At 31.3% G+C, this 23,034-nt stretch overlaps 6 protein-coding genes across 6 annotated transcripts in view; 3 read left to right on the top strand and 3 right to left on the bottom strand.

Annotated features, from left to right (window-relative positions):
• LOC135951807 (cell division cycle protein 20 homolog) lies at positions 1-2,035 on the bottom strand. Its single transcript, XM_065501529.1, has 3 exons — positions 1,653-2,035; positions 1,288-1,597; positions 1-1,226 (listed from the first exon to the last, which is right to left on the bottom strand). The coding sequence occupies exons 1-3, from the start codon at positions 1,980-1,982 to the stop codon at positions 277-279; spliced, it is 1,590 nt and encodes a 529-aa protein (XP_065357601.1). The 5' UTR covers positions 1,983-2,035; the 3' UTR covers positions 1-276.
• A 426-nt stretch (positions 2,036-2,461) lies between these two features.
• Positions 2,462-3,508, top strand: LOC135950233 (mitochondrial inner membrane protease ATP23 homolog). Its single transcript, XM_065499765.1, has 2 exons — positions 2,462-3,182; positions 3,250-3,508. Exons 1-2 carry the CDS (start codon positions 2,541-2,543, stop codon positions 3,448-3,450), a joined length of 843 nt encoding a protein of 280 aa, XP_065355837.1. The 5' UTR covers positions 2,462-2,540; the 3' UTR covers positions 3,451-3,508.
• A 2,472-nt stretch (positions 3,509-5,980) lies between these two features.
• On the top strand, positions 5,981-7,958 carry r2d2. Its single transcript, XM_065499861.1, has 3 exons — positions 5,981-6,613; positions 7,026-7,478; positions 7,552-7,958. Exons 1-2 carry the CDS (start codon positions 6,140-6,142, stop codon positions 7,452-7,454), a joined length of 903 nt encoding a protein of 300 aa, XP_065355933.1. The 5' UTR covers positions 5,981-6,139; the 3' UTR covers positions 7,455-7,478; positions 7,552-7,958.
• A 612-nt stretch (positions 7,959-8,570) lies between these two features.
• Positions 8,571-14,983, bottom strand: brun (trafficking protein particle complex subunit brun). The gene is made up of 9 exons (XM_065499607.1): positions 14,443-14,983; positions 12,719-14,382; positions 12,414-12,657; positions 11,806-12,356; positions 11,240-11,742; positions 9,878-10,071; positions 9,631-9,822; positions 9,360-9,567; positions 8,571-9,284 (listed from the first exon to the last, which is right to left on the bottom strand). Exons 1-9 carry the CDS (start codon positions 14,582-14,584, stop codon positions 8,984-8,986), a joined length of 3,999 nt encoding a protein of 1,332 aa, XP_065355679.1. The 5' UTR covers positions 14,585-14,983; the 3' UTR covers positions 8,571-8,983.
• A 1,560-nt stretch (positions 14,984-16,543) lies between these two features.
• Positions 16,544-21,017, top strand: LOC135951041 (eEF1A lysine and N-terminal methyltransferase homolog). Its single transcript, XM_065500601.1, has 9 exons — positions 16,544-16,699; positions 16,763-16,885; positions 16,947-17,397; positions 19,028-19,287; positions 19,522-19,702; positions 19,765-19,945; positions 20,006-20,201; positions 20,270-20,409; positions 20,476-21,017. Exons 1-9 carry the CDS (start codon positions 16,608-16,610, stop codon positions 20,883-20,885), a joined length of 2,034 nt encoding a protein of 677 aa, XP_065356673.1. The 5' UTR covers positions 16,544-16,607; the 3' UTR covers positions 20,886-21,017.
• Positions 21,018-21,518: 501 nt separating this feature from the next.
• Positions 21,519-23,034, bottom strand: part of LOC135951040 (SUN domain-containing ossification factor) — a 114,385-nt gene continuing 112,869 nt past the window's right edge. The window contains exon 7 of the mRNA XM_065500599.1: positions 21,519-22,278. Within this exon, the coding sequence (XP_065356671.1) occupies positions 22,256-22,278 (23 nt within the window). The 3' untranslated portion in view covers positions 21,519-22,255. The remainder of the gene's footprint in view (positions 22,279-23,034) is intronic.

Here is a 23,034-nt window from a genome sequence, read left to right as displayed (position 1 = left end):
TTGTCATTGATCATTAAATTTTATTTAAAAACTTACAAGTTATTAATAGTACATAGATAAATTCAAATACAATTGCCATACATAATTAACAAACTTATCAAAAAGGCATTTTGTCATAATGTTACATGTTATAATAGAAATAATAAAATAGAAAAAAAATCAAGGGATATATAACTTATAAAAGAACACAAGCAAAATTCTTAAAAAAAATTGTTTTTATGTTCAAAATATATTTAAACAAAATACAATAAATTTGCTAGAGTCTTAATCGCCATATTAACGTATACTCTGACGAAAAACACTTTGTTTAGCTTTACTGGTAACTGAACTGGACTTTTTAGTTGTATGAGGATCAGGTGCAAAACAATTCCACAAACGTAGAGTTTCATCAGCACCAGCACTAATAACTGTACTGCCATCTGGGGACAAGGCCATTTGCAAAACTCTTGAGGTGTGACCGGTCAGTTCAGCTTGTTTTACCATCGATGGATATTTCCATATTGTAAGTTGGTTGTTAGCAAAACCATGCGCCGAAATGAGTTCCTTAAAGTTGCGAGACCATAACAAAGCACATACCTGGGACTTGGAATCAACCGAATTTATTAATGATCCATTATTGACATTCCAAAACTTAATACATCTATCAGCAGTACCGCCACCGGATGCTAAAACATTAGGCTGCCAAGGACACCAGGCTAAAGCTCGCACAGCGGCTTGATGTTGGTTTAGAACATGTAAAGGATCATTGCCAGTGCCAACACCACCACTAGCAGCCGTCCAAACATTTACCAAGTTATCATTGCCGCCACTGGCAAGGTATTTAAAGTCAGTAGACCACTTAAGACCGCATACTTCCTGGGTATGTCCAGCCAGATTAGCTACTTTATGTTCCCGGGCCCTGACATCGTGATGTATAATAGTGCCATCACGACTTCCAGATGATACCAAAAATGAATTCCAAGCTAAAGAGCCCACACGTGCCGAGTGGCCATCCATAACACGTAGGCGTTTTATTTTAGAACAGTCCCATAGTTCCACAGCTCCAGTATTATTACCAATGGCTAAAATTTGTCCCTCTTGAATCCAGGCTAAAGCACAAGCGTGATCACCCTCCTCATATTCCACTAATTGTTCAATATTACCGGTAACAGCATTCCAAAGATAAACCGCATTTCCCAAAGCTACTGTTACTATGTTGTCCGCGCTCCAATCCAACAGGTTTAGATCTATTGTGTAAATATGGAGTATTTTAGTTTATTTCACTTTTATTAATTTTTTTATACTTACAATAATCATTAATAATGTCCGGAGCATCCAAAATGCGGTCGGATGTAGTGGGTATATAACGTGAACCACTTTTAGTCGATATCGGAGTTTTAATGGAATAAACTACCTTCAAGGGATTAATATGAGACTCTGGGGCCGCTGGTGCCTTATTTTGATACGATAGAATTCGTGTAGTTTTACCATCAGCTACTTGCATAGAATCTGATATTAATTTTTGCCTTTCAGCCTTAGCTGGCGTCATTTTGTTGGCATTATTAGAATTGCTTTCATTCTCTTCGTCATTTTCCGATTTGTCCTGTTCTTGTTTTATCTGAAATATCCTTAATAAACAATTGCATATTCAGATTTAGTCCATTCCTACTTACCAAATAATGACCTAATTCGAAATTTGTAGTTCCACGATTGGGTATAAATCTGTCACCTCCGCCTGGCGTCTTAGAACCTTTGTTTGGTGTTGGTGTCTTCTTTGTTTTGCCCTCAGCATTTTTGCCCGGTGTTTTTGTGGGTGGATTAACACCTGAAAAACTGGTGTTATATGAGACCGAAAGTACGGAACGTGTAGCATTTATGCTGCCATTTAAACTAGCGGTGGATGCTTCCAATTTCTTTTGCCACCGAGGAGCAGGTCCACGAGTGATCTCCCCATCCATGGTAAGTGCACTATTAATTTCGTTAAAGAAATTGAACTGAGACATTTTGTTCAAATCAAAATTGTTTTTTAATATTCGAATAAATTTATAATTTTTGTCTAATGAAATAAAATCTTTCAGACGTCCAGTTTTTCGGCTTTGTGTTCTTTTTAATAATGGCGTTTAATTTTTTGCGCTTTCAAAACTAAACAGAGTTGCATTTCTGCATTTTGCAGAAAAAATAGAATAGAAATAATAAAATGTTACCAGATTGGTAGCATGTTCCGGCTGACATCAGCCAATTTGGCTGACATCAGCCGCTCACTTGCTGATGCCTGTGTAATTCTTATGGGATTTTTCAGCGATAGACCCCCCAATTTCAAATCGTAAAAACTTCATATAAAAAAAATGGTTTGGCTGACGTCAGCCGCTGATGTCAGCCGCGGTGTTGCCACTACAACTTGTACAAGCATTGCCAACTATTATGTTAGCATTGCCAACTATTAAAAGATTTATAATACCACAGCTGTTAAACATATGGAAATGAAAAATACTATTATTTAACTCGCCGAATGAAAACAAAATTGGTATAGCGATATAAAAATTTAATAATTTTGACTTAAAATGGGATTTTTCACTAAAGCAGAAGCTAAATCTCAGGAAGAAATACCAGGGCTAGATCTAAGTAATACATCTTCCAAGAAATCCACTCCCGAGGTCCCGCCAGAAAGCAATAATTCAGAAACAACCAGTGAAAAGAAAACAAAAAAGGAGTGGGGCTATGACTTGTATCCAGAACGTCGTGGTGAAGAATTCAAGCCAAAATGGTCAAGGATTTTAATGGGCTTCGAAGGTCACGAGAATATGGATAAAATTAAATGTGAGCGCAATGTTTATTGGTGTGTTAAAAATAGCCCTCTTGTTAAATTAATGATGGGCGCTTTAAAAAGTTCGGGTTGTCCAATAGACTTGAGAAGACACATTTCTTGTGAGGTATGTGATTCTTCTGTAACTGGAGGCTACGATCCTGTTCTCAATCAAATTGTAGTCTGTCAGAATATGGCTAAAAAAGAAGGCATGGTACAAGGTGTTCTAACACATGAAATGATTCACATGTTCGACTATTGCAATAACGATTTGGATTTTCGTAATATAGATCATTTGGCTTGCACTGAAATTAGAGCAGCTAATTTAGCACATTGCTCTTTCTTAAGTGCCATGATGCAAGGTGATGCATCTTTGTTCGATATCAAAGAAACTCATCAGGTAAAAAAATAAAACAAATTATAATTTTTTTATTATACTTTTCTAACATGAAATTTTTGTTTTACAGAACTGTGTTAAATCAAAAGCTTTAGCATCTGTTTTGGCTGTTCGCAATGTCACAAGAAAGGAGGCTATTGAGGCAGTTGAAAGAGTATTTCCAAAATGTTATAATGACTTGGAACCTATTGGACGTCGTATTAGACGTAATTCACCGGACCAACATAGAGCTTATATGGAGGGACCCATGTATGGTTATGATGTTTATTAAGTCGTTTACCTAAAGTTATAGTTATGTATTTGATAAATAAAATCTATTTGTACATTTATACTGATGGTTTTTTTTAACCTGTGAGAAAATATTTTTAAAATAATTTACCTATTTAAATTAACCGAATCTTATACATATACTCCTTAGTATACTTAAAACCAAATAATTTCTTTGGTAAAAAAGAAAAATCACGTCGGAAATGCTCTTGAAACGTTTTTCATTTGATATACTTAGTACTGCACCTTTATAGAAAACAAAATAAGTACCACTTTTTACCCAATTTCACAACTTTTGATGGATTTCTGGCACGAGTACTCATCGATTGTCCTCTAATTTTACATCAATTAGTTTTAACTACTAAAGGTAGGATCACACGATTGCCGCAATGCACCAATTATTGGTCTATTTTATACGTCAATCGTGTGATTTCACAACTTATTGGCTCATATGTCAAACCACAACAATATTGTGCTTATTTGGCCCAATCAAATGCAACCCTGGTACGGCAATCATGTGAATGCTTGATAGGCAACATGCACCAATAAAAAAGTTAAAAATACACCAATATTTATTGTGTTCTAGTGCGGCAATCAAAGAAGACAATTAGCGCCAATATTAATTTTTGTAAATGAAATATTGTTTTTGTCAGCCACTCTCTGACCCACATACATCTTTTAACATTTCTTTATTAATTTTTTTATATGATAATTAAGGCCGACGCAATTTTCTTTTTTTATTTAACAAATAATTTTTTCAAAAATAGATTGTTTTTACATTTATGTAAACAAAACAAAATTTAAAATCTAGCACAACAGCTGTTTCTCTGAGTTGCCGTAAACTAGAACAATCGTGTGACTGAAATGCGACAATTATTGCCACTAAATCGCTTTGCGCCAATTTACGACAATCAAATTTATATAAAATGAAGCAATCATGTGACTGCAGAGAATTTGATTGGGACAATTTCTTTATTGGGCCCCAATTCAGCACAATAAAATTTGTATTAAATTGGTTCATTGCGGCAATCGTGTGATCCTACCTTAAAGTACAAAATAAGACCCATCCAATGTGATCAATAGCAAATGGCCCAAATAATCTACAATTACCAAGGTTGGCTACTGTTACCACTAAGCTACCGTTACCCCTTAAATACCCTTTAATATCAACTGCCGTTACCGTCAAAATACCGATAACGCTATAATACCGTTACCGATAATCGATTTTTAAAAAGACGACATTTCGAACTTTCAATTATTGTATTTTTGAGTAGTTAACTTTTCAACTTTATGAAAGCTCCACTTTTTATATATGTATATGTAAAGTCGTCGTTTTGACTTTAATAAGGCTGAGTTTATTCTATATATCTACACTATATTTAGTTTTAATACATATTTGTTTAATTTTTCATTTATGTTTTTTGACATTAGTTAAGACCAATTGTTGTTTATGTAGAACTACCACCACCTTATATGAATTCGCCTTGGACACCACCTGGCAAGGCGAATTTATAGAAGGTGACGACAGAATTACAACAAATACAACATGAACTGTCAAAGAAGCTTGTGGTTGTTTTGGCTTTTGGATTTGTTGTATTGAACTGTCAATACACTTGTGTTTGTTGTTGCGAAAAATACAACAAACCCAAAAGCAAAAACAACCACATGCAACTTTGACAGTTCACTTATCTTTTTACAAAAACAAAGTACCTGTTGTTTATGTATATGTTGTATTTGTTGTAGTTCTGTCGTCACCTTCTATAAATTCGCCTTGGATTCGCTTTGCCACCTGGTATATAAATTCGCCTTACAGCTGTTCTTCTGAGGCAAGGTGCATTTAATAAGGTGCTATCGGCAGCACAGCTGATTATAGAAATAGCACGCACAAATGTCAAACTACATATATAAAAAATATTCGCCCGTACGTCCGTATGTCAAACTCTATATATAAAAAATAAGTGAATTCGCCTGTATTTATTTCAATTCGCCTTGGCTGTCACCTTGTTAAATACGCCTTGTTCTGAGGTCACCTTTTATAAATTCGCCTTGTAGTCGTCACTGTGGTTTGTTGCATCGAAAAATACAACAAGCGGCAGACTTTGACAGCTGAAACAACATAAACAAATCGCATGTGTTTTTTGTAAATCTTGTAGAATTGACAACACCTTAAAAAAATTCGCCTTGACACCACCCAAGGCGAATTCATAGAAGGTGGTGTCAGTTCTACAAAAACAACGATTGGTCTTAACAAATGTCATAAAACCAAAATGAAAAATTTAAGAAATAAGTATTTAAACTTAATATAGTGTAGATAATTGAATAGTGAGGGCTTTACTTATTTATGTAAACAATAAATATTTTGTTAATAAGCTTAGAATATGTAGATATTTAAATATAAAAACAAGCTTTGACAGTTGTTAGAACCAAAAAGCGAAAAAAAAATTATCAGCTGTTTGACTGACTCCACCTTGTATAAATTCGCCTTGACACCACCTTATAATAAATTCGGCTTGATCAAATGCAAAAAAGTAACAGGCAGACGTGGTTGACAGTACAAAACTCTTTGATAAAAATAAATTTTCCTTGTTGTTTTTGTCGTACTGACTTGTTTTTAGTGTAAACAGAACTAAACAAATAGCTCAAAATATAAACACGGGAATCACGAATTTACAAAAGATCAAATTGATAGTGTAATGTTGCCCAAATCATCGGTATCAGCCATACAGGAGTACTGTGCTAAACATAAACTCCCACCACCAGTCTACGACTACATTGATTCCGAAGAGGGTGGTGCATTTATATGCCGAGCCAAAATAATGGATATAGATGCAGATGGTACTGGAAGATCAAAAAGGGATGCAAAACATTTAGCCGCACACAATTTAATAAAAAAACTACGTAAGAAATGTCCAGACATCGATGAAATACAACAGGTAGAGCACATGGAAATACCAGCAACGGATATGATTGTAACACTTCGAGATTATTGTGTACAACATGAACATCCCTTGCCGATATTTGAAATTATACAACAAGGCGGTACGCCAGATACTCCTGAATTCGTGGCTGTATGCAGTTTGGCGTCCATAAAACGGTATGGAGTATCGGAGAAGAAAAAAGATGCAAAACAAATTGCGGCCATGGCCATGTTAAATGTCATCGCAGATGTAAGTAGTAATTATATTAATTTGATAAACTTTATTTTATTTATTTAAATTCAAGTAATATAAAAAGAGTTCATTCATGCATTTGAGAACAAATCTGAACACTTTGTATTTTCATAATTTGTTTGCTGTTAATATTTACATTTTAATATAGCCCAAATAAATTCAAAAATTAGTGTCTGCTTCACAATTTTAATAAATTGTACCTTATTATATCTATAATGATTTTGTATTACGCTGAATGAATGAATTGAAAGTTTAAATAATGCTTTATTACTTAATGAACTAGGTATCATTTATTATTTAAGATAAGAAAAGTCAATTAAGACGGAATTTTGAAACTGTTTAAATTATTAGTACCTATGTTGTTGATTTATTATGTTATTAATAATTACAAATTTTAATTTCATTAAAGAACACTCAACCTTTGGAGCATCAAATGCAAGTGGCTCCAATGGATTCTACAATAAATGAGGTGGAATATGAACGTTACCATAAGTTCAAGACTTATCGTGAACTTTCCGACACAGGTTTGGGTGAAACAGCACCAGGCATATTGTTGGCCGATCGTCATAATTATTTTCTAAAATTTCACAGTCATTTGAAAAAATCGGCATGGAAAATAATTGAAAGTCAAAACTATGGATCAAATGATCAAGCACAAGTTATGGACCTGTTCCATGCATTAAAGATAAAACCACGGATTACATCATATCCCGCTTTAAAGACGGTAGAAAAATTGGTTCAGATTGAAGTTGACTGTGATTATGATGCACTTTTTTTAGACGTTGAGAGTCAAATTTATAAAAGTGTTGTTAATTATTTTCGGGATATGCTGAAATAAGTGTCAAGTGTCATACGCGCTAATGTAAGTTTGAAAGTCTCGGATTAATTCGCTATAATCTTAATTTTGAATTGTTTTTATTTTTTTCAATCTTTAGGTATTGCTTTAAAAAATATCAACAATTCATTCCATAAAATCTTTACCAAAAACCTTACCCCCAAATTCATAAGTTTTTGATATATTTTAAATCAGTTTATTAAGTGGGTAATTCGTTAGCTTCATTCAAAGATTTTTATTTGAATAGAATTAATTCATAATCGAATTAATTTATAATATAATATTAAATATTTTGTTAATTCAAATCTAATCCAAATTGAATTTAAATATTTTTTCTTCATTCAATGTGTTTTTGTTTGTATTTTAATTATTAAGGAAATTTTTAATGGATGGAATGGATACGTTAAAGTACAATTATCTAGTACTTTGAACGTATGAATTTATGTATTATTAATGCTACAATGGAATGTTTATGAAATAAAATTAAATATGAAAATTATAAAATTATTCGAATCTGGTAAATTTTAATGTAATTATTTATGATTAACGGAATAAAATGTTATACTACATATATCAGAAATGTTTAAATGAAAAAAGGAGTTTTTTTTTGGTACATAAGAAGGTATAATAAATAAATAAAAACTCTACTATCAATCGGTTTGTGTTCAAAACAAATTTTTGGTGAATAATAACGTTGAAAGGTCTTTGAAATACCTCTCAATATTATATATGTATGTACATGACTAGTAATCGAGATATAAGTAATAAATTCAGGGTATTCGTAATTTTTCAGTAATTTTTGAGCCGATTTTTAACAGCAACCGAACCAATGCTATACCCGATATATTGATGTATCAATCATGTTTGAAAGTTATTTGGGGCTTCAAAAGTTGATTTCAACAGACAGACCTATAACGATCCGATATTACTATGGTGTTATATACATAGTTGGAAAGGTATCATAAGATATTCATGTTAATGACTTAGTAATCCAGATTATATATGTAGATACAAAATCACGAGGTAGCAAATGAAAAAAGTAGAAATGACAAACGGAATGACAAACTTATATATACCCTTTGGGAAGGGTATAACAATTAATAAAACTTCTAAATGGTATTTACGGTTATATGTATATTATTATATTTTATTTGTATAATAATTTATACAAGCATATAAATATTTAATTGCTTAATACAACAATACATAGTTTCTTTATATTTATTTGTTTATGCTTTTAGTAACAATTGCTTTGGGCTTTCACGCTTTTCCTTTTATTAAAATAAAAAAATATCACTTAATATACCCTCATCGTTTATTTGAAAGATTTTAAATTAATTATAGAATTGGCAACTTCAGTTGAATAAATTCCTAAAATTCGTATTGGAAATACAAGAGACAAGGCTATCAAATTATTTAAACTAGAAAAATAATTGAATTATAGAAATACATACTTATTTACATACTTAAAAGTAATAGGTTTTAAATTTTTTTAAGATCATAATAATTTCATTATTATTCACACTACCACTTTATTGTTGTTCAACAACGGTCACCTCGATGGGTGGTATAAATTTCCATACATGTTCTTGCTGTTCGTGATAACTTTGAGCACCAACTGTTATATCGTTTAGAGTAATATGAAGGCTATTCTCAGTTGGCTGTGGCACAGGACACGACCGGGAGAGAAAAGAGTTGTGTGTAGCCGCCGTACCTAAATTTTGTGGTTTAGCATGGCATTGTATGCTAGTCTTAAAACGTCCAGGTGTAAAAAATAACACAGTGCATTCATGATTGGCTTTTTCATCTTTTCGTAAAATTGGTATACGAACTCTACGTGTGGAAAATATTTATATATTTTAAATATATATTTCTATATATAAAAGCTTGAGATGCTAAAAATCTTACCTATTTGGGCCAGAAATAGCTACTCTTGTTTCTAAATTATAGTTTTCTGTGCCATTTAAATAGTCCTGGTAAAATTTTATGGTGAGTATTAAGTTATTTAAAGGTTGAACCGATTGATTGCAAACTGTGATGCTGAGTATGGAACTTTGGCCTGCTGTACAAATTACTTCAGATTGAGGTTGTACAGGTTGACTTTTAAATAAGATATCTATAAAAAGTAAGCCCAAAAGATATTAAAAGAAATATTTATTTAATTTGAATAATAACTTACTCCATTGTAAAGGCGATACCGTGCACAAATCAATCATAGTTGGTGTCAGAACAATGCCCTTCAAAGAAGCTATGCCCTGTATGTCAGTGCCAGTTAATGACCAATTAATGTTAACTCTTTCCGCAATATGTTTTGAACACAAACGGCTTACAGAATCATTAAAGGAGCCCATGTCCGTACGAAAACAGAGTTCTGTAATTAATTTATTTACATAATTGATTTAACTAATTTAAAAATTAGTACCAACCTTTTTCCATATTTTCAGCCATTTCTGCTTCTCTAGCAGCCCAGACTTGTTCAACAGAACACCGATCTACCGGTATGGGAACTCGACAACTGTCTTTAGCCTCCATTGAAATGTTTTTATTATTTGTATAATTGAGCGTCATCTCTTGAGCAGTTAAATTTGTGATATCCAACACCAAATAAAATTGTGAGGGCCTGCAATAAAACAAGTTAAAATGCGTTATTTTATGTATCAATCATATTTGTATGTTATGTTTTGGGGGCTTCAGAAAGTTGATTTTACAGACAGATTGGAAATCGCTATATCCTTACCATTACCACTCATACAGCCCAATCTACATATATAAATAAAAATAACATGTCGTTCGTTGGTAATTGCATCAGTTGAGAACGGCCGGACCGATTCGATTACTTATATAAAAACTCAAAATATCTTAAATCATTAATAATTGGCCAATAAGCGTTTAATCCACAAAAGGAGCTCGATCTGTGATCACTCATATTTCTGAACAAAAATCGATTTTTTATATTGAAACTCAAAATATCTAAATTCGCTAATAACTTGGCCAATCTAATTCAAGAAAGGAGCTCGATCTGTGATCACTCATATTTCTGAACAAGAATCGATTTTTTATATAACTCAAAATATCTAAATTCGCTAATAACTTGGCCATTAAGCGTTTAATCAAGAAAAGGAGCTCGATCTGTGATCACTCATATTTCTAAACATAAACTCGATTTTTCATATAAAAACTCAAAATATCTAAATTAGCTAATAACTTGGCCAATAAGCGTTTAATCAAGAAAAGGAGCTCGATTTGTGATATTTCTGAACGAAAATCGATTTTTTATATAGAAACTCAAAATATCTCAATTCGCTAATAACTTGGTCAATAAGCGTTTAATCAAGAAAAGGAGCTCGATCTGTGATCACTCATATTTCTGAACAAAAATCGATTTTGTATATAGAAACTCAAAATATCTAAATTCGGTAATAACTTGGCCAATAAGCGTTTAATCAAGAAAAGGAGCTCGATCTGCGTTCACTCATATTTCAGACCAAAATTGTATTACTTATATAAAAACTCAAAATATGTACATTGATTTACATGTATGCTGTTGTTGCAAGACATTTCAAACCGTTTCTCACAAATCGAACAAAAGCTTTTTTTTAATTTGGACAGGACAACGTCTGTCGGGTCTGCTAGTTATGAATAAAAATTCCCCGGGAGTTTTTTCTCTTTTCTCATTTTTCCTATTCAAATTCAATGGGAAAAAAACTCCAGGGGAATTTTTTATTCATAATTGGGCTGATAGTGAAGAGTATAAAATACTTAATGTTTACTCCTGCACATTAACTTACACTTCAGCCGGCAAAACATCCCAACTTGTTATTTGAGCACTTTGTATGAGTTCAAGTTTAAAATACACGGAACACTGGCGGCAATATCCTTCTTGCATTGCTTCACCGCCAGAATATTTTATACGAAATTGAGCTTCTACATGTTGAGCCTGATTGCTCAATGAATTTGCGTCAGCCGTTGTTAAACTCAAAGCGGCCAACGAATACTGAGCAGTTGAAGTGGATGTTGAAGAACGAAAACTGCTGTATGCTGTATCATTGCGACGCGCAGATGATGAATGCTGACTTGGGGAACCAACACGTGATGGCAAACTTGCATGACTGGAGGCTGATAAATTTGAGGAATATTGCAGGGTATGTTGTGAATGATCGTAGGGATGTGTACTTGTGGAATGTATTGAAGAGACTGCATGTTGATTAACTATGGGACATATAAAATCCGCCTCAGCAAAAATCTCCACCGCAAAATCTTTACTGCATTTTGGAGCAATTGGTAATTTAGACTTTAAAAAGAAAAGAAAAATTTATAAAGATTTTTAACATTTAAAAAATATTTTATAAATTACCTGCAAATCTTCATTAATTTGAAATATTTTCTTTTGTATGTCCTGTTCAATATTCGATGTTATATTTACTTCCAAATGTTCCACCGGTATTTCACTATCATTTGTTATTGTTATAATGCACGTAGAGGATTCCCCATTGTAAAGTGTCAAGCTGGCTGTTGTTATCACACTCTCCGCCCCCGTCATACTACTAAAAGTGGCTGTTTGGGGTAAAGATGTTTTAACTGTAACAGTTGGCAGTGCTGGTATTACATCGACCAAGAAATTCTGAGGAAATTGTCTCTCCTTCATGTGTTTCATGCGACAATTGGATTTTACACCCAAAGTGTGAGTACTATAACCTTGAATCTCTAATTGTCCCACCTCTATTGGAGTTCCATGTAAGGTTACATATGTTGGCACTTGTGGTTGTAATACTATAGTCTGTGGTAGAGATTTAAAAACAATACCATTGGTTAGCAGACGCATATCGCACACGGTCAATTCGAAGGGTAATGGATTTCGCAGTCGCACTGTTACTTCGCTTATATTGTTTTGTACCCAAAAAAATGCTTTAAAAAATTAAATATAAGTTAAACATTATTTTAAATACCAAATCCAAAACTTACAAATTTTGTGTTTATCTTTATTTTTATCTCTTCTATCAATAGAATTGAATTGCAGTGGAGTAAACAAAAATGGACCACTGTCAGCTTTGACAATTTTTATGCGCTGAGGTTTTAAATGAGCTGGTAAATCCTTGACCACAATATCCAAACAGAATGGTAGGTCCGTTAGATTTGCTGGGGGTATAATAGTACCATTTTCCAACACTAAAGGAACAGGAGAGCCCTCACACTGGGCACTTAAATTCTGAAAAATAAAAAATATGTAATATAATAAATTAATTTAAAAAAAAAAACTAATATAAAACCTGTAGTTGTACAGCCATTTCACTTTGTTCCGTGGCTGTCATATTATGCCATTGTGTTTGCAATAGAAATGTCATATGTCTAGTGGCTAAAGTCGAATGACCCAAACGTTTAGCTGCTGTGATAAGAGACTGTAATAAATCAATTTGTAAACAGGGCCAACCCGAATTGGTTTCGAGCACCTCCAAAGGATCTAGGGACAGCATGTAGCCGGGAAAACTAGACAACATGAGGCGATACGTCTGCGACCAATCAGGATTCGAAGAATTCTGGTGAACGTGTTTCAAAGCTGCTAGGCGTTGAAAGAAGGCCGCTTTTCGTCTATATCCGATTTGTTGGTAGAGTGAAGTCATCACCTCAAAACTTTTAATACGATCTGCTTCGATCATTGAGTGATTAATATATAAAATATTTTGCAAACACATGGCCACATCCAAGGGACGATTCTGTTCTATAAATATGCGGGCTGCTTTAAAGGCTGCCTCTATCTCTACTATAGCAGCATTACGATATTTGCTATAATTTATTATGGCATTTTTGAAATAAATCAGAATTTCATCGGGCTTCAAGATATTGCCAGGCAAATCCGAATGTTGACCGGGACGGTGATTGGCTGCTGATATTGTGGAGGTGGAAGACGAAGATGATGTTGAGTTGGTAGAAGCTTGGGATAATGTCGATGTAGTTAGTATGGATGAAACCGATGAATTTGAGGCCGAATGTGATGGTTGCTGTGGGTGAGTAGGTGATGCAGATCCGCTTTCGGGATTTTCTTGTATAGACTTTTCGCTGGCATTATAACGCTTGGTTATTTCACTTTGTCGCCACTTTTCGGGAGTACCCTTCAGAGGAGAACCCTCTTGTAGGGAGGCATTCCGATGTAAAATCTCATCGGCTCTCAGTTGAGGATAAAGTAAACACACCGACGCCGAACAAAGACCTTCTTCGGCAGCACCTTCCCACAAGAGATCGTTAATTGACCTTAAAGTGTCACAGGCACTGTGGTATAAACTTAAGGCATCTTCTAGCAAACCAGCTTGTAAAGAAAGATCTGCCAGATTTTTTGTTACTCTGCCTACAACACGCTTACGATTATTCCTCGATTCCATATCTAAACCAACAAAATCTCGTTTTTCAAAGGGGGCTGTTAAAAGTGAACATTTCTCGACTTTTTCCCTAGAACGCTCCAAACGTCTCGATTCCAATACCCAAAATAAAGCGTTGACAAAATCAGTCATATGACCTTCTAAATCGGCACACATTTCATTTTCCCTATAGAAGAATGCTTGAGCCTTAAAGTTGGACGGTGTCGTAAATTCATCTTGTAAACGTTTTGGGCCACTGCTCTGATTTGTATGCAATTGCTTAGAATCATCTGATACATCATCTAAATTATTTGTAATTGTGGCTAAAGCTGCTTTGTCGTCTTCTAAGGGGGATGGACCAAAAAATATGGCTCTCGAATCATATAAAGTACTGCCATAACGAACTTTCAGCGATTCGTGTTGTCGGCAAAGTTCATTTAACTCCTGCTGGCTGTCAAATTTACCTATGGTAACCAGGCCCAGCAAACGGCGATGAGTTTGAAAATCACCCCAATCATTATTCTCTACTGGATGATCATGGATATAACGTATCCATATATCTCTTGTTAGACCACTAGAATCTAAAAAAAAATATAAAAATATATCCCACAAAATTATCCTGACGAGTGTCTTACACATACCAATTATTTTCACATTGTTCACTCGCCTGACCTTGTCGAAAGCTTTTTGTAATGTTCTGGGTTTGGATGGTCCAACACCTCTTAGTAGTACTAACAAATAACTGTGATGTAAAATGGTTTGTTCGTAGTCCGGCCGAGACATGTTTTGTTTTCAAAAATCACTTTTTTTCTTAGTTATGAATTTATGTATTTACTAAACAAAACACTACGGATAATAATTAGAAATATTTATATTGTAAATGAGCATCCCTCCCAGAACACACTCGATTTTAAGCTCAATTCTTTTGTTGAAGGCGTATTTAGTTTTTGTGTAGTACGTGGTAAAGATTTTCATTCGTCTTTGAACTTGCACAATTAATTTATTTAGAGGAATTCACATCACTACATTTGTATGTTTACATATACAAAAACTACTTTACTATATTGTGTATTTAATTAATTTGTATTGTTTTTATTATAAGTTTATTTTTTAATTAACTCAATACAAGAAAAGTTATAATTTTTCTAAAAATTCCTATCATTTTTTCTATTCCTTGTTTTTTTTTTTGAGTTGTCAATAAAACGTCAAAAATTTTACGTATAAGCTGACCAGCTCTTGCAACAAGTAATCAGTCAATATAAACCAACATTTATATTTGAAATATATTTATATTAATATAAATTGTAAATATGTATGCACAATATTTATTTTAATTTATTTATTCATAAAGGTATGTTTTAATACAAATTATTACTAAGAAAAATTACTAAAAAATTTTATATTTAATAATAACATAACCACAATATATTTATATATGTATATGTGTTTCCAAAAATTATTATTAAGTAATTATTTATAATTAATAATAAACAATTTTTATATTTAAATAAAAAGATAACCACTGATTACACTGTATGTGTAACAACGCCCATAAATTACCGTTAATTTCACACAGTGGCAACTAGAGTTCTATAAGTCGCTTGTTCGATTATTCGAACAACTGATATTTTGCTACAAATGTCGACATCGACTTTTTGTTCAGGAAAAGTCGAAAAATCGATTACGTTATTATAAAAAAAATCGATTAACTAAAATAATCCGAATAGTCGATAAAAGTCGACTTTTTTAGATTGTTAAAGAAATAATTATTTGCAACAATAGCATAAATGAAATAAAAGCCTGCAATGTGATACACTAGCATTATTTCCAGTGTATGCAAATATACGCATATTACATTTAATAAAATAATTTGTGTATATATTTTCATTTAACGTAAAAAATTAAAAGCTATAAAAGTTTTCTGTAGAAAACTAGTCGAAACTTTTTTACAGATACTTTTGTCTAAAAGTTTAATAAAAGACTCGTCGATTTTTTTTTTTTTTCGTTGAGTCATTTTAGAAAACGTTTTTAAAGACGACTCGTGTAAACCTTATCATTTCAATATCGAACAGTTTCTATAATTTTTCCCTTCAGTTTTGTACTCGTCCTTTAGAAAAATGAGGTGTCACCACAACCTTCAGCACAAGGCGACAGCTGTGGCGAATTGAAATAAATACAGGCGAATTCACTTATTTTTTATATATGGAGTTCCGGCGAATATTTTTTATATATGCAGTTTGACATTATCGCGTGTTAGTTCTGTAATCAGCTGTTCTCGTGAGGTCACCTTATTAGATTCGCCTTGCTTCAGCATTTTTCCGGCACTAATATAATCCAGAACAGGGCACTAAGTGTGCCCTGATCCAGAAGAAAAATATTAGAATACCTTCAAAAAAGATAGTCATACTGGCAGCACTGTTTTACTTTGTGGCACTCAAGGCGAATTCATAAAAGGTGGAAAGTTAAACAATTGATTCCATGTATTTCGCTTGTTTGGTTCTAGCGTCTGTCAAATCATGTTTTTATATTTAAGTATCTACGTATTCTATGCTTATTGACAAAATATTATTTTCTTACATAAATAAGATAAGCCCCCACTATTTAATTATTTACACTATATTTTAAAATGTTTTTATTTCTATTTTTTGACATTTGGTAAGAAATTGTTATTTTTGTACAACTGCCACCACCTTGTATGAATTCGCCTTGGTGGCACTGTTTGAATTGCATGTGTTCCCATCAAAGAAATTTTTGTTATTAAAATAATAAATACCCCGATTTATAAATAAAAAATAACATATTTAACATGAATCTTTTGCCAAAATCTCATGAAGAATTCGCACAAACGGATTATTGGAATGCTTTCTTCAAGAAGCGCGGAGAAAAGGCCTTTGAATGGTTGGTGTCAATAGATACAAAGCATATTGCTACAAATTTGTAATTATTTTAAATATTTTCAAGGTATGGCGAGTATTTGGAATTATGTGAACAAATACACAAGTATGTTAAGAACAATGATAAAATTCTCATGCTAGGTTGTGGTAATTCCAAGCTAAGTATGGATATGTACGATTCAGGATTCAGGTAAATATAAAATAATTATAAACATAAAGCAATTATTATTGGTTTCATTTTCATTTCATAGAGGTATTGTCAATATTGATATCTCGGCAGTGGCCATTAAGAAAATGCAGGAAATCAACAGTCGTACTCGAGCCGACATGAAATTCTTGCAAATGGATGCTACACAGATGTCGTTTGAGGATGAACAATTTTCGGTGGCTTTGGATAAAGGTACTTTAGATGCTTTGTTTGTTGATGATACGCAGGACGTAAAAGAAACAGTGGAAAAGTATTTTAAAGAAATTAGCAGAGTTTTAAGAACGGGTGGTCGTTATATATGTATTTCTTTGCTGCAAGAACATATTTTGAAATATGTTATTGAATATTTTCCTAAAAACTCCTTTATGCTGCGTATTGTTCACTGTTTGGATGCGGAGAAAGCTAATCAAGAGAAAAATTCAGATAATCCAGATGCTGTTTCAATGCCAGTTTTTGCTTTGGTTGCTACCAAGTTTAAAGCCCTACCCATGCCGGTAAGTATTATTTTTTTAGTTAAAATGTTTTTAAACTTATACATAATTGTAAATGGATAAATAAATATTTATCAGTGCTTCCAAATGTGATTTTTTATTTATGATATTTAAATTTTTTTGGCAAATTTAGCTACAAACTTTGTCAGGTTATTGCAGATTATTTTAACAGGTTTAAAAATTTTTCGAACATAACTTCGAATCTTCGAACATAATACTGCATTGTCATCAGGTGTATGTAAGAATGCAAATTTCAACATATTCGGGCTACGGAAACTGGTTCAAAATTAAGTTACAAATTTTGACCTAAACTAACATACCAAGTTAAATAAAAGATTCCGTTGAAATATATGGAGACATTTTTTGGGATGGGGAAACTATTTATTTTAATCATCAATTCCGTAGATAATTTTAAAGATCAAACTAATTTAATTTAAAACTACTTACCACAGTTATATGTTTAATTTTTCCAAGTTAAATTATAATAATCAAGTTAGTTTCGGGTTTGTTTAATTATTAAAAATTAAATTTTTAAAATGTGATTTGATTTGTTGCTATAAAATGAATAACTTTTAATCAGGGACATAACTGTTATAACCAATATTGGAAAAAATCCTGAAATAATTGTTTATCAAGAATTTTTGAAAAATGGTCCCTGAATAACAGTTAAAAATAACCAATATTATTTTGGTCTTTGGTAACCATTATAAACGATTTTTATTTTATTTGGTCTTCAATAACCATTATGATAGATTTTTATTTTTTTAGGTCTTTAATAACCATTATAAAAGATTTTTATTTTTTTTGGTCTTCAATAACCATTATAAAATATTTTAATTTTTTTAGGTCTTTGATAACTATTATAAAAGATTTTTATTTTTTTTTGGTCTTCCGTAAACATTATGAGTACCAACAAAGTTTTTTGGTCGCATGAACCTGGTTTTCTTGTATTTTAAAATAGACAGAGAAAGATAAATTGGTTCAGAATTTCATAAGAATCAAGAATATTTATGACTATAAACAGTTTTCTTTTAAAATGTGCAATATGTGGGAGCTATGGCTAATTATGGACCAATCAGCATAAAATTAAGTGACATGTCTTCTGTATATATGAAAGTTATTTGTGCTAAATTTTATTTGAATACCAACTTTTTTAAGAAATCTATACTCGTTAAAATGCTTTTCGGAAGTGGGACTTGTATGGGAGCTATGGCTAATTATGGATCAATCGTCACAAAATTTAGTAGTGAGAGTTCGGCTTATATAAAACTTATTTGTACTGAATTTGGTTTGGATATCTATATAACTAAGATATTTATGAGGGATTATCTATTTTCAGATAGGACAAATTGTCTAAAGTCTTTTTGTAATAGATATGGAATCATTCAATTCATTTTTAAAAACTTTGAATTAATGAAAACTTGATTGATTCTTTATGGAATTAATTCTATAAAGAATGAATTATGACAGGAATAAATTTAATGCCTTTGAATTGCTAAGGAATTAAGTCTTTAAAGTAATTCGCAAAAAATTTTTTAGCATGGTTAAAGATAAAATGTAATTTGATTTGATTTTGAAAATTTAATTTGATTAAGAATTAATTTTTTCGAACCTTTGTATTATTTTCATACAGATTTTAGAATTCAGTTCAAGTAGTGATAAAATTCAACGTTTAACATCCACACAAGAATTGGAAAATGCTGTAGCATCTGTACAACGTGCTGCCCTAGTATGCAATGGTTTGGCGCGCAGTAATATAGCTGGTCATAATGAAGTTACAATGGAATTATGTAAGCCAGGCGAAACAAATCCACGTTATACTATACACATATTAGATCAACCACCAACAAGAGGTTTTGGAAAATATGCTGCATTTATTGTGCCTCAAGGAAGGTTAGTAAAAAATCAAAAAGTTATTTTAAAGTTAATATACCCTTTACCACGAGTGGAGGGAATAGTCCTGGTTCGGTTGTTATTTAAAATCGAGAAAATCAGCACATAAGTACGTGAGATATAAACAAAAAAACTTTTTACGAAGAAGTTGTTTTCATTTTGAAGGTTATTTAAGATTCGGCACAGTCGAATATAGGACTCTTACTTTTTTATATTATAGTTAATATTTTGCAGAGAAATTGAATGGCTGTTTGCTACCACAGAAGGCCGTAAAAAGCTTCAGGCATCAGCTAAATTCCAACGTATGGCCGTCGTAACATTACACAGAGATCAAGTGTATGAGTCTTTAGATGCAGTCAAATCGGAATTGTCGGATAATGTTAAAAGTTTAGCTCCGTTGGGCTTAAAAGAGCAGGTAATTGAAGGATTTTTCTCATTTGTATCAATAAAATATTCCTTTATTGCTATCATATGTAGATACCTTTCCTATCACTTGGTTCAGACGTGGGTAAACGTGAGACTTTAGTTTGTGGATTTTCTAAATTATCTGGAGATTTTCGCGTAGAAGAAATTGCAGATGCTGATGGAAAACTTTTACGACGATTAGTATTTTTAAATAATCAATTTGTAATACAGTCAGAAGCACTGGTTAAAACGAGTAAGTATCAAATATGAATGTTTAAATATTTACCTAATTAAAAATTAATATTAATTGCAGTAAAATCAAAAGATGCAAATAAATTTGACCGCAAAAAAATAGATTTTGGTTATTTGGCGTGTCAACATCATTTGTACATGTCGGTGGGTGTACAAATGGCTACCGCGGGTCCTAAACAAAATAATGAACTTAAAAATGTTTTAGTTGTGGGTTTGGGTGGCGGAGGTTTATGTAGCTTTTTACATGCAGCATTGCCGTAAGTAGAATTTTTAGGTTCCCAGACAAAAAAACTTGTTAATTTATTAAAAACGTTTTTATAAATAGAAATGTATGTGTTACCGCAGTCGAAATAGATCCCATTATGTTGGAAGTGGCCGAACAACACTTTGAACTTAAACAAGATAAACGACTACATGTGGTTATTGATGATGGTTTAGTTTTTCTAGAAACTTGCAAAAATGAAGGTTAGTATTATATTCTAATCCAAAACGTTTAAAATATGAATACATATATTTACAAATTTCTTTCAGGTCGTAACTTCGATGCTGTTTTATTTGATGTTGACAGCAAAGATTTATCATTAGGCATGAGTTGTCCACCACCTACATTCTTAGCCGATACAGTTTTAGCGAATATCAAAAGCATTATCGGTGATAGGGGAGTATTTATTCTTAATTTAGTTTGTCGCGATGAAGCATTACGTGCCAATGCTCTTGAATCCCTTAAGAAAGTTTTCCCCTCGTTGTGCACCTATAAACTTGATGAGGACATAAACGAAGTTGTTTATTGCACGAATAATGAAAAATTAACAAATCTTAAAAACTGGAAAAAATACTTGAGCTCATCGGGTCGAAATTTAAATGCTGCTGTGAAGACCTCAAAACTAAACCATGAGGATATGTTGGATGTGACTGATTTTATGAATGATTTGAAATTGTAAAATAAAAAAATGGTAATTTTATTCATAATAAATTGTAGTAAAGTTTAAAAGAATTTATTTTTTTAGTTAAAATGTTTTAAAACTTATACATAATTGTAAATGGATAAATAAATATTTATCAGTGCTTCCAAATGTGATTTTTTATTTATGATATTTAAATTTTTTTTGGCAAATTTAGCTACAAACTTCGTCAGGTTATTGCAGATTATTTTAACAGGTTTAAACATTTTTCGAACATAACTTCGAATCTTCGAACATAATACTGCATTGTCATCAGGTGTATGTAAGAATGCCAAATTTCAACATATTCGGGCTACGGAAACTGGTTCAAAATTAAGTTACAAATTTTGACCTAAACTAACATACCAAGTTAAATAAAAGATTCCGTTGAAATATATGGAGACATTTTTTGGGATGGGAAACTATTTATTTTAATCATCAATTCCGTAGATAATTTTAAAGATCAAACTAATTTAATTTAAAACTACTTACCACAGTTATATGTTTAATTTTTCCAAGTTAAATTATAATAATCAAGTTAGTTTCGGGTTTGTTTAATTATTAAAAATGAAATTTTTAAAATGTGATTTGATTTGTTGCTATAAAATGAATAACTTTTAATTAAAATACATATTTTTTTTATTTTAAATTATCTAAAAATTTTATTATAAAATTTTGTTGTTTACAAAGAATAATTAAAATAAATTAAAAACTCAATTAAACAAAATTACTAATAAATAACTTATAGAATATAATAACAAATAAGAAGCAAATAAAAGAAAATCATGAGAAAAATTTAAAATAAAAATATTGAAATTATAACAATTAACTTAAATATGTATGTAATTCTAAATGTTATTTATTTATATATGTAAAATGTAAAAATTAATATAAAGGGAGAATTTATGCAGTCAAAAGTATGAAAAAATAAAAATTTATTTTTTTAAGTCAATAAACAAGGAACTTAAATCAATCATCAGTATTTATTTTAGTAATAATAATTGTGTATACATACTTATTAATTGAATCGTGTATTTAAATAAACAATATATCTTTTATTTATAACATTATTTCGTTTAAATTAATTGGAATAATGTTTTTCATTTAATGATATCTGGAAAAATTGTCATGTTTTTAGTTTCGCAAAAATGTTTTATTAACAAGAAAATATTAACAATTGTTTGTTTGTTGGTTTTTGCCTTAAAGCCATTTACTACTTACAAAAAAATGCAGTCACAATTTATTAATTTTAATTATATTCATTAACACTAAAGAGAAAAATAAAGATTTTTAAATTAGATTTTTTTGTTTTTGGTAATTACAATTTCAGATTTTTTTTTCTTTCGTTTGAAGTATTTATTTAGTTTGTTTTACGTTTTACTTAAGTCACCAACTAGAAATAAAATAGAAAAATCAATAGAATAAATTAAAAACAATAAATTATTAAATATAACCAAGAAATGTGTTAATTGCTAATGTGTTAGGAAAACTCTATTAATAATTAAAAATTAATTCATGATTTTAGAAAAGAGTGTTGTACAAATTATATGTAATTAAATGTTTAACAGTGATTTATTTAATAAGTTCACTTATATATGAAGCAACATATGCAAGTATTTATAGATTTTCATTATATTTGAATTTTCTTAGCGTTAGTTTTAAATGTTTAGCTGAAATATATATAAAAGAAAACGTTATTTGTTTATACAGGACTTTTTTGTAAGAACATTTAGCAGTTACAAAATGTGTAATATCGCTTGCAAAGTTTTTAAAGTAGCCAATTAAAACTTGGTTTTCGTTGATGACATTATCAGTAGCTGTTAAAGCAAATATGGAAATGTTGTGAGAATGGTATTTCTATAAATGAATAATTCTATTATTTGTAAAAAGTCTGAAAGGACACAGTTAACACTAGATAACCTACTTAGATGGATGCTTCATATAAATTAAATATCGAAAAAGTCAAGTTTACAAAAAATAATTGCAAAAAAAAACTACTAAAACTTCGCGGTTTCGGTTTTAAACAATTGAAAACCGATCGTTTTTTTCGGTTTTGGAATTTTGATATTATAGGAACAAAATCAGTTGATATTATGAAAAAAATACTTTAAATACATTTACATCGATTTGACTTTGGATGAATCATCAG

This window comes from Calliphora vicina, chromosome 2 (genome assembly GCF_958450345.1).
Source record: "Calliphora vicina chromosome 2, idCalVici1.1, whole genome shotgun sequence".
Lineage (NCBI taxonomy): Eukaryota > Metazoa > Arthropoda > Insecta > Diptera > Calliphoridae > Calliphora > Calliphora vicina.
This window is presented reverse-complemented; position numbering and strand designations above follow the sequence as displayed.